At 46.5% G+C, this 12,578-nt stretch overlaps 1 protein-coding gene across 3 annotated transcripts in view; it reads left to right on the top strand.

Moving 5' to 3' along the window:
• STK36 (serine/threonine kinase 36) overlaps positions 1 to 12,578 on the top strand; it is a 295,926-nt gene that overhangs the window by 100,093 nt on the left and 183,255 nt on the right. For all 3 annotated transcript variants that reach the window (XM_063935506.1, XM_063935505.1, XM_063935504.1), the window contains exons 8-10: positions 6,296 to 6,480; positions 7,852 to 7,934; positions 8,016 to 8,106. In XM_063935506.1, coding sequence (XP_063791576.1) covers positions 6,296 to 6,480; positions 7,852 to 7,934; positions 8,016 to 8,106 — 359 coding nt within the window. The remainder of the gene's footprint in view (positions 1 to 6,295; positions 6,481 to 7,851; positions 7,935 to 8,015; positions 8,107 to 12,578) is intronic.

Genomic DNA, 12,578 nt, shown 5'->3' with positions numbered 1-12,578 from the left:
TGTAATATCATTACACCTGTCCACCTGTATATCACACCTGTCCCCCTGTAATATCATTACACCTGTCCCCCTGTAATATCATTACACCTGTCCACCTGTATATTACGCCTGTTCCCCTGTATATTACACCTGTTCCCCTGTATATTACGCCTGTCCCCCTGTAATATCATTACACCTGTCCCCCTGTATATCACACCTGTCCCCCTGTATATTACGCCTGTCCCCTGTAATAGCATTACACCTGTCCCCCTGTATATCACACCTGTCCCCCTGTAATAGCATTACACCTGTCCCCCTGTATATCACACCTGTCCCCCTGTAATAGCATTACACCTGTCCCCCTGTAATATCATTACACCTGTCCCCCTGTATATCACACCTGTCCCCCTGTAATAGCATTACACCTGTCCCCCTGTAATAGCATTACACCTGTCCCCCTGTAATATCATTACACCTGTCCACCTGTAATATCATTACACCTGTCCCCCTGTAATATCATTACACCTGTCCCCCTGTAATATCATTACACCTGTCCACCTGTATATTACACCTGTTCCCCTGTATATTACGCCTGTCCCCCTGTAATATCATTACACCTGTCCCCCTGTAATATCATTACACCTGTCCCCCTTTAATATCATTACACCTGTCCCCCTGTAATATCATTACACCTGTCCCCCTGTATATCACACCTGTCACCCTGTAATATCATTACACCTGTCCCCCTGTATATCACACCTGTCCCCCTGTAATAGCATTACACCTGTCCTCCTGTATATCACACCTGTCCCCCTGTAATAGCATTACACCTGTCCCCCTGTATATCACACCTGTCCCCCTGTAATATCATTACACCTGTCCCCCTGTAATATCATTACACCTGTCCCCCTGTATATCACACCTGTCCCCCTGTATGTTACGCCTGTCCCCTGTAATAGCATCACACCTGTCCCCCTGTATATCACACCTGTCCCCCTGTAATAGCATTACACCTGTCCCCCTGTATATCACACCTGTCCCCCTGTAATATCATTACACCTGTCCCCCTGTAATATCATTACACCTGTCCACCTGTATATCACACCTGTCCCCCTTTAATATCATTACACCTGTCCCCCTGTAATATCATTACGCCTGTTCCCCTGTATATTACGCCTGTTCCCCTGTATATTACACCTGTTCCCCTGTATATTACGCCTGTCCCCCTGTAATATCATTACACCTGTCCCCCTGTATATCACACCTGTCCCCCTGTATGTTACGCCTGTCCCCTGTAATAGCATCACACCTGTCCCCCTGTATATCACACCTGTCCCCCTGTAATAGCATTACACCTGTCCCCCTGTATATCACACCTGTCCCCCTGTAATATCATTACACCTGTCCCCCTGTAATATCATTACACCTGTCCACCTGTATATCACACCTGTCCCCCTGTAATATCATTACACCTGTCCCCCTGTAATATCATTACACCTGTCCACCTGTATATTACGCCTGTTCCCCTGTATATTACACCTGTTCCCCTGTATATTACGCCTGTCCCCCTGTAATATCATTACACCTGTCCCCCTGTAATATCATTACACCTGTCCCCCTTTAATATCATTACACCTGTCCCCCTGTAATATCATTACACCTGTCCCCCTGTATATCACACCTGTCACCCTGTAATATCATTACACCTGTCCCCCTGTATATCACACCTGTCCCCCTGTAATAGCATTACACCTGTCCCCCTGTAATAGCATTACACCTGTCCCCCTGTAATAGCATTACACCTGTCCCCCTGTATATCACACCTGTCCCCCTGTAATATCATTACACCTGTCCCCCTGTATATTACACCTGTCCTTCTGTATATCACACCTGTCCCCCTGTATATCACACCTGTCCCGCTGTAATATCATTACACCTGTCCCCCTGTATATTACACCTGTCCTTCTGTATATCACACCTGTCCCCCTGTATATCACACCTGTCCCCCTGTAATATCATTACACCTGTCCCCCTGTAATATCATTACACCTGTCCCCCTGTAATAGCATTACACCTGTCCCCCTGTAATAGCATTACACCTGTCCCCCTGTATATCACACCTGTCCCCCTGTAATAGCATTACACCTGTCCCCCTGTAATAGCATTACACCTGTCCCCCTGTATATCACACCTGTCCCCCTGTATATTACGCCTGTCCCCTGTAATAGCATTACACCTGTCCCCCTGTATATCACACCTGTCCCCCTGTAATAGCATTACACCTGTCCCCCTGTAATATCATTACACCTGTCCCCCTGTAATATCATTACACCTGTCCCCCTGTAATATCATTACACCTGTCCACCTGTATATCACACCTGTCCCCCTGTAATATCATTACACCTGTCCCCCTGTATATCACACCTGTCCCCCTGTAATATCATTACACCTGTCCCCCTGTATATTACACCTGTCCTTCTGTATATCACACCTGTCCCCCTGTATATCACACCTGTCCCGCTGTAATATCATTACACCTGTCCCCCTGTATATTACACCTGTCCTTCTGTATATCACACCTGTCCCCCTGTATATCACACCTGTCCCCCTGTAATATCATTACACCTGTCCCCCTGTAATAGCATTACACCTGTCCCCCTGTAATAGCATTACACCTGTCCCCCTGTATATCACACCTGTCCCCCTGTAATAGCATTACACCTGTCCCCCTGTAATAGCATTACACCTGTCCCCCTGTATATCACACCTGTCCCCCTGTATATTACGCCTGTCCCCTGTAATAGCATTACACCTGTCCCCCTGTATATCACACCTGTCCCCCTGTAATAGCATTACACCTGTCCCCCTGTAATATCATTACACCTGTCCCCCTGTAATATCATTACACCTGTCCCCCTGTAATATCATTACACCTGTCCACCTGTATATCACACCTGTCCCCCTGTAATATCATTACACCTGTCCCCCTGTAATATCATTACACCTGTCCACCTGTATATTACGCCTGTTCCCCTGTATATTACACCTGTTCCCCTGTATATTACGCCTGTCCCCCTGTAATAGCATTACACCTGTCCCCCTGTAATATCATTACACCTGTCCCCCTGTAATATCATTACACCTGTCCCCCTGTAATATCATTACACCTGTCCACCTGTATATCACACCTGTCCCCCTGTAATATCATTACACCTGTCCCCCTGTAATATCATTACACCTGTCCACCTGTATATTACACCTGTTCCCCTGTATATTACGCCTGTCCCCCTGTAATATCATTACACCTGTCCCCCTGTAATATCATTACACCTGTCCCCCTTTAATATCATTACACCTGTCCCCCTGTAATATCATTACACCTGTCCCCCTGTATATCACACCTGTCACCCTGTAATATCATTACACCTGTCCCCCTGTATATCACACCTGTCCCCCTGTAATAGCATTACACCTGTCCTCCTGTATATCACACCTGTCCCCCTGTAATAGCATTACACCTGTCCCCCTGTAATAGCATTACACCTGTCCCCCTGTATATCACACCTGTCTCCCTGTAATATCATTACACCTGTCCCCCTGTATATTACACCTGTCCTTCTGTATATCACACCTGTCCCCCTGTATATCACACCTGTCCCCCTGTAATATCATCACACCTGTCCCCCTGTAATATCATTACACCTGTCCACCTGTATATTACGCCTGTTCCCCTGTATATTACACCTGTTCCCCTGTATATTACGCCTGTCCCCCTGTAATATCATTACACCTGTCCCCCTGTATATTACACCTGTCCTTCTGTATATCACACCTGTCCCCCTGTATATCACACCTGTCCCCCTGTATATCACACCTGTCCCCCTGTAATAGCATTACACCTGTCCCCCTGTATATCACACCTGTCCCCCTGTAATAGCATTACACCTGTCCCCCTGTAATAGCATTACACCTGTCCCCCTGTATATCACACCTGTCCCCCTGTAATAGCATTACACCTGTCCCCCTGTAATATCATTACACCTGTCCCCCTGTATATCACACCTGTCCACCTGTAATATCATTACACCTGTCCACCTGTAATATCATTACACCTGTCCCCCTGTAATATCATTACACCTGTCCCCCTGTATATTACACCTGTCCTTCTGTATATCACACCTGTCCCCCTGTATATCACACCTGTCCCGCTGTAATATCATTACACCTGTCCCCCTGTATATTACACCTGTCCTTCTGTATATCACACCTGTCCCCCTGTATATCACACCTGTCCCCCTGTAATAGCATTACACCTGTCCCCCTGTAATATCATTACACCTGTCCCCCTGTAATAGCATTACACCTGTCCCCCTGTAATAGCATTACACCTGTCCCCCTGTATATCACACCTGTCCCCCTGTAATAGCATTACACCTGTCCCCCTGTAATAGCATTACACCTGTCCCCCTGTATATCACACCTGTCCCCCTGTATATTACGCCTGTCCCCTGTAATAGCATTACACCTGTCCCCCTGTATATCACACCTGTCCCCCTGTAATAGCATTACACCTGTCCCCCTGTAATATCATTACACCTGTCCCCCTGTAATATCATTACACCTGTCCCCCTGTAATATCATTACACCTGTCCACCTGTATATCACACCTGTCCCCCTGTAATATCATTACACCTGTCCCCCTGTAATATCATTACACCTGTCCACCTGTATATTACGCCTGTTCCCCTGTATATTACACCTGTTCCCCTGTATATTACGCCTGTCCCCCTGTAATAGCATTACACCTGTCCCCCTGTAATATCATTACACCTGTCCCCCTGTAATATCATTACACCTGTCCCCCTGTAATATCATTACACCTGTCCACCTGTATATCACACCTGTCCCCCTGTAATATCATTACACCTGTCCCCCTGTAATATCATTACACCTGTCCACCTGTATATTACGCCTGTTCCCCTGTATATTACACCTGTTCCCCTGTATATTACGCCTGTCCCCCTGTAATATCATTACACCTGTCCCCCTGTAATATCATTACACCTGTCCCCCTTTAATATCATTACACCTGTCCCCCTGTAATATCATTACACCTGTCCCCCTGTATATCACACCTGTCACCCTGTAATATCATTACACCTGTCCCCCTGTATATCACACCTGTCCCCCTGTAATAGCATTACACCTGTCCTCCTGTATATCACACCTGTCCCCCTGTAATAGCATTACACCTGTCCCCCTGTAATAGCATTACACCTGTCCCCCTGTATATCACACCTGTATCCCTGTAATATCATTACACCTGTCCCCCTGTATATTACACCTGTCCTTCTGTATATCACACCTGTCCCCCTGTATATCACACCTGTCCCCCTGTAATATCATCACACCTGTCCCCCTGTAATATCATTACACCTGTCCACCTGTATATTACGCCTGTTCCCCTGTATATTACACCTGTTCCCCTGTATATTACGCCTGTCCCCCTGTAATATCATTACACCTGTCCCCCTGTATATTACACCTGTCCTTCTGTATATCACACCTGTCCCCCTGTATATCACACCTGTCCCCCTGTATATCACACCTGTCCCCCTGTAATAGCATTACACCTGTCCCCCTGTATATCACACCTGTCCCCCTGTAATAGCATTACACCTGTCCCCCTGTAATAGCATTACACCTGTCCCCCTGTATATCACACCTGTCCCCCTGTAATAGCATTACACCTGTCCCCCTGTAATATCATTACACCTGTCCCCCTGTATATCACACCTGTCCACCTGTAATATCATTACACCTGTCCACCTGTAATATCATTACACCTGTCCCCCTGTAATATCATTACACCTGTCCACCTGTATATTACGCCTGTTCCCCTGTATATTACACCTGTTCCCCTGTATATTACGCCTGTCCCCCTGTAATATCATTACACCTGTCCCCCTGTATATCACACCTGTCCCCCTGTATATTACGCCTGTCCCCTGTAATAGCATTACACCTGTCCCCCTGTATATCACACCTGTCCCCCTGTAATAGCATTACACCTGTCCCCCTGTATATCACACCTGTCCCCATGTAATATCATTACACCTGTCCCCCTGTAATATCATTACACCTGTCCACCTGTAATATCATTACACCTGTCCCCCTGTAATATCATTACACCTGTCCACCTGTATATTACGCCTGTTCCCCTGTATATTACACCTGTTCCCCTGTATATTACGCCTGTCCCCCTGTAATATCATTACCCCGGACCCCCTGTGATATCCTTCTGCCTGTGTTTCAGTGCTTGAAGACGGCTCTGCTAGTAGTCCCTTCACATCTCCCCTCAGTGAGGAGCAGCAGCAGCTTCAGGACAGAATGTTTGAGAACGCCGGCCCGGGAACCGTGCACTCTCGTATCCTGAGCAAGGCGAGACAGCGCGTGGCTAAGAGAAAGGAGAGAGCAGCAGTGTGTATGGCCAGTCAGCAGGTAATCTCCTATATATAGAATTGCCACTCTGTTATCTGTCTATTTATGCCCAAACCCACTGTCTACAAATCGCTAAGATATCCTCAGGGCGCAGCTGAACCAGTAGTAATGTAGAAACACAATAAATAAATAAATAAATATATATATATATGTGTTTCTACATTATACAGAACCCGGAACTAGTTACAGCTGTGACTCCTGTGTTATATTCCATGTACAGTATATAGTGTCTGTGTGACATCGGCTGGATGCGGTGTTATCCCATCAGTGCTGTATACAGAACCCAGAACTAGTTACAGCTGTGACTCCTGTGTTATATTCCATGTACAGTATATAGTGTCTGTGTGACATGGGCTGGATGCGGTGTTATCCCATCAGTGCTGTATACAGAACCCGGAACTAGTTACAGCTGTGACTCCTGTGTTATATTCCATGTCCTGTATGTTTAGCCCATCTGTATTAAACAGCGTTTGCGTTGTGCCAGACGTTTTCAGATGCTGTTTGCTCACTTTCATTGTGTTACACCAGCATGATGCTATACTTTTCCCATTCAATCTAATGTCCCATTAATTTCAGTGGAATTGTATGCTCATTGAAATGAATAAGCCATTGATATGAAAGGAGCATTGCAATATTATTATTTTCCTACCGCATCAATATGGATTTATTTCACTTAGATTGCGTTATAATGGATTCAGTGAGTTCCCTTGCTGCCAGACCTTCTCATCGCAGCTAGGCTGGGAGCCTCTTGTGATTGGCTGCAGTTATGGGTAGTCCCGGTCAGCTCGCAGTGACGCTGTGTCAGGTCTCCTTTACCGAGCAGTTCTCTTTGTCTCTCTTATGAAGATCTTCTTTTTTTTTTTTTTTTTTTTTAGTCTGAAGTAGTTTTACAAGAAGAAGCTGCTACTGAGCCACAAATAAAACATCTATATTCTCATTATAATATTTATGACAAAACTGCAGGGAGTTTCATTGTTTCCCATATGTCTACAAATTTAGTATAATGGAATGGTGTCTTCTGAATTTTTCATTAGCCCTATCACGAGTCCAGGTAGGTCAGTACGAGGTTATGTATCTAGCCCTGTCACGAGTCCAGGTAGGTCAGTACGAGGTTATGTATCTAGCCCTGTCACGAGTCCAGGTAGGTCAGTACGAGGTTATGTATCTAGCCCTGTCACGAGTCCAGGTAGGTCAGTACGAGGTATGTATCTAGCCCTGTCACGAGTCCAGGTAGGTCAGTACGAGGTTATGTATCTAGCCCTGTCACGAGTCCAGGTAGGTCAGTACGAGGTTATGTATCTAGCCCTGTCACGAGTCCAGGTAGGTCAGTACGAGGTATGTATCTAACCCTGTACATTTTGTGTGTCCTAGACTGAAGCGCCGGTGCATATTGATCATGAGACAGAACTCAAGCATTCTGGCAGTGAGGAACCAGTGACTTCGCCAGGGCACAAGTGAGTTTCTGCTAATGTTGTCGGACATACCCTGAGCTAATTAGTTGATGTTTTATGCTTACTCTACAATTTGTGTCTTAGGAGAACCCAAATTTCTCAGGACTATGAGCATGAATTCTGCCGAGACACAGAAAAGAGACATAGCATTGAAATAATACACCTAGACAATGAGGTAAGAACACAAACCTCTACTTGTCCTTTCCTGTAACTGTTATTATTATCCTGTATTTCTACGGAACCACAAGGGTTCCGCAGCGCCTTAAAAAATACATAACAAATGATCAAAACAAGAGAACTGTGTCTTGTAGTACAAGACGATGCAGGAGAAGTACATGGTATAGAAACATTTCTACATCAGCCGTCATGGCACTGAAATAAGCAGCAGGACTGCAGAAACTGAGGCTTAGGGAGTATGAAGTAGAGGGAAGAAAGAGCAGATGAGGAGACAGGGCCCTGCTCGTGAGAGCTTACATTGTAAAGGGGAGGGGCAGACAGAAATGGGGTGACACAGATGGGGTAGGAGTGAGCATGGAACAGATGGTTAGGATGAGAGTTAGATGGAATTGATGAAGTAGGTCTGCAGAGCCAGTTTGAAGTTTTTGTAGAGAGGTTGGAGAGTCTGATAGGGAGAGAGTTCCAAAGGTAGGGAGCAGCACAGGCAAAATCTTGGAAGTAGGAATTGGAGGAGGTAATCAGTGGGCAGGAGAGGCGGCATGCATTTGTAGTGTGAAGAGGGCGACAGGAGTTTGAAGGGAGATGACGTCAGATATGTGAATGGGAGAGGAGTGGGTGAGGGCTTTATAATGTGAGTGTGAGAAGCTTGAATTGGTTTGGGGAAGGGGAGCCAGTGTAGTGCGTTTGGAGAACCGGATGAGCCGGGCTGTAGTATTGAGGATAGATTGGATTGGATAGAGGTGGTATTCGTGGATGTTGTAAAGGAGAAGATGATAGAAAATTAGATACCATTCAACTATACATTAACGCGATCCTTGCACGACTAAAGTCTCACACAAAACGAATCCGTGAACTAGAACAAGGTAACAGTGATAATGAAGACACCATTACTTTCTTTGCAAAATATAATTGAATCCAAGTCTATTGACGAGATAACTAGCAAACTAGATGACCGAGAAAACCGAAATATACGCAAAAACCGTTAGATTTTTAGATCCTGCAGAATCCATTAAAGGTTTTGACCTAAACAACCTTCTCAGTGTGCACCTGTCACCGTCACCACCTATGGGGAATGACCAATCTCCTCCCAATGGTGGAACCAAATTGTTCCTCTTTGGAGGTTACACTCTGAATCTTAATATGTTACATAGAGTCTGTAAGCTCCTGCTGGTTTACGCTTAGCCGTTATTAAGACTCTTGATTGGCATTTAATATTCTGAGGTTAACACTGTTAGACATATAAATGAAACGTTCATTGTATCTACTGGTTCCTTTATGCGTTATGTGACCATATTTTCTCTATCTTTCACCCTATTTCTTCTTTACCTTTCCTTTTCCCCCTTCTTCTTGTGGTGAGCCTGGGATTTGGAAATACTATAGTCTTTTCTACTTGTCATCTTTGAGCTAAATCGTTCAGCTCTTTAACCATATTTTCTTAAAGGTCTTCCTAGGTGTGGGACTGGATGACTTCTAACCCTGTCTGTCTGTCCCTCCACTCCTACCACCAGCACTGTCGCCCACCTACACTTTCTTTCCCGTTGCGGCAGGATTAAACTCTGCTATAAAAAGATATAAGGTGATCACATGCTATAAATCCCAGACATAGTATTGCTGCAGGAGACTCACTGGATAGATGACTGGTCCCTGGATCGCTGACTGTGTGGCAGCCCCATCACCCGAAAGAAGAGAGGGGTAGCTATCCTTCTCCATAAACGTGTGCAATATGATATTATCAAATCTATTATTAACCCAGACGGGAGTTTTATCTTATTCAGCATTAAGATCTTTGGTGAACTTTTCACCATACCTAATATCTACGCCCCAAATGCCCCTAACCTCGACTTTCTCTATCGTCCTAAGTGGATGCTGGGGTTCCTGAAAGGACCATGGGGAATAGCGGCTCCGCAGGAGACAGGGCACAAAAGTAAAGCTTTTACAGGTCAGGTGGTGTGTACTGGCTCCTCCCCCTATGACCCTCCTCCAGACTCCAGTTAGATTTTTGTGCCCGGCCGAGAAGGGTGCAATTCTAGGTGGCTCTCATAAAGAGCTGCTTAGAGAGTTTAGCTTAGGTTTTTTATTTTACAGTGATTCCTGCTGGCAACAGGATCACTGCAACGAGGGACAGAGGGGAGAAGAAGTGAACTCACCTGCGTGCAGGATGGATTGGCTTCTTGGCTACTGGACATGAAGCTCCAGAGGGACGATCACAGGTACAGCCTGGATGGTCACCGGAGCCACGCCGCCGGCCCCCTCACAGATGCTGAAGCAAGAAGAGGTCCAGAATCGGCGGCTGAAGACTCCTGCAGTCTTCTTAAGGTAGCGCACAGCACTGCAGCTGTGCGCCATTTTCCTCTCAGCACACTTCACACGGCAGTCACTGAGGGTGCAGGGCGCTGGGGGGGGGGCGCCCTGGGAGGCAAATGAAAACCTTTAAAAAGGCTAAAAATACCTCACATATAGCCCCAGAGGCTATATGGAGATATTTACCCCTGCCTAAATGTACTAAATAGCGGGAGACGAGCCCGCCGGAAAAGGGGCGGGGCCTATCTCCTCAGCACACGGCGCCATTTTCTGTCACAGCTCCGCTGGTCAGGAAGGCTCCCAGGTCTCTCCCCTGCACTGCACTACAGAAACAGGGTATAACAGAGAGGGGGGGCAAAATAAATGGCAATATATTAATATAAAAGCAGCTATAAGGGAGCACTTAATCATAAGGCTATCCCTGTCATATATAGCGCTTTTTGGTGTGTGCTGGCAGACTCTCCCTCTGTCTCCCCAAAGGGCTAGTGGGTCCTGTCTTCGTATAGAGCATTCCCTGTGTGTCTGCTGTGTGTCGGTACGTGTGTGTCGACATGTATGAGGACGTTATTGGTGTGGAGGCGGAGCAATTGCCAAATATGAGGATGTCACCTTCTAGGGGGTCGACACCAGAATGGATGCCTTTATTTGTGGAATTACGGGATAGCGTCAACTCGCTTAAGCAGTCGTTTGCCGACATGAGGCGGCCGGACACTCAATTAGTGCCTGTCCAGGCGCCTCAAACACCGTCAGGGGCTGTAAAACGCCCCTTGCCTCAGTCGGTCGACACAGACCCAGACACAGGCACTGATTCCGGTGGTGAAGGTGACGAATCAACCGTATTTTCCAGTAGGGCCACACGTTATATGATTTTGGCAATAAAGGAGATGTTACATTTAGCTGATACTACAGGTACCACTAAACAGGGTATTATGTGGGGTGTGAAAAAACTACCAGTAGTTTTTACCGAATCAGAAGAATTAAATGACGTGTGTGATGAAGCGTGGGGTGCCCCGATAAAAAACTGCTAATTTCAAAGAAGTTATTGGCTTTATACCCTTTCCCGCCAGAGGTTAGGGAGCGCTGGGAAACACCTCCTAGGGTGGACAAAGCGCTAACACGCTCATCAAAACAAGTGGCGTTACCCTCTCCTGAGACGGCCGCACTTAAAGATCCATCAGATAGGAGGATGGAAAATATCCAAAAAGGTATATACACACATGCAGGTGTTATACTACGACCAGCTATTGCGACTGCCTGGATGTGCAGTGCTGGGGTAGTTTGGTCAGAGTCCCTGATCGAAAATATTGATACCCTGGACAGGGACAATATTTTACTGTCGTTAGAACAAATAAAGGATGCATTTCTTTATATGCGTGATGCACAGAGAGATATCTGCACACTGGCATCACGGGTAAGTGCTATGTCCATTTCGGCCAGAAGAGCTTTATGGACACGACAGTGGACAGGCGATGCGTAGAGGAGTTATTTGGGGTCGGTCTATCGGATTTGGTGGCCACGGCTACGGCCGGGAAATCCACCTTTCTACCTCAAGTCACTCCCCAACTGAAAAAGGCACCGACTTTTCAACGCAGCCCTTTCGTTCCTTTAAAAATAAGAGAGCAAAGGGCTATTCATATCTGCCACGAGGCAGAGGACGAGGGAAGAGACAGCAACAGGCAGCTCCTTCCCAGGAACAGAAGCCCTCCCCGGCTTCTACAAAAGCCTCAGCATGACGCTGGGGCTTCGCAAGCGGACTCGGGGGCGGTAGGCGGTCGTCTCAAGAATTACAGCGCGCAGTGGGCTCACTCGCAGGTAAATCCCTGGATCCTGCAGATAATATCTCAGGGGTACAGGTTGAAATTAGAGACAGAGCCACCTCGCCGTTTCCTGAAGTCTGCTTTACCAACGTCCCCCTCAGAAAGGGAGACGGTTTTGGAAGCCATTCACAAGCTGTATTCTCAGCAGGTGATAGTCAAGGTACCTCTTCTACAACAAGGGAAGGGGTATTATTCCACTCTTTTTGTGGTACCGAAGCCGGATGGCTCGGTAAGGCCTATTCTAAATCTGAAGTCCTTGAACCTGTACATAAAGAAGTCCAAGTTCAAGATGGAGTCACTCAGAGCAGTGATAGCGAACCTGGAAGAAGGGGACTTTATGGTATCCTTGGAC

This window comes from Pseudophryne corroboree, chromosome 7 (assembly GCF_028390025.1).
Source record: "Pseudophryne corroboree isolate aPseCor3 chromosome 7, aPseCor3.hap2, whole genome shotgun sequence".
NCBI lineage: Eukaryota > Metazoa > Chordata > Amphibia > Anura > Myobatrachidae > Pseudophryne > Pseudophryne corroboree.
The sequence above is the reverse complement of the archived record's forward strand: the minus strand, read 5'-3'. Positions and strand labels throughout refer to the sequence as shown.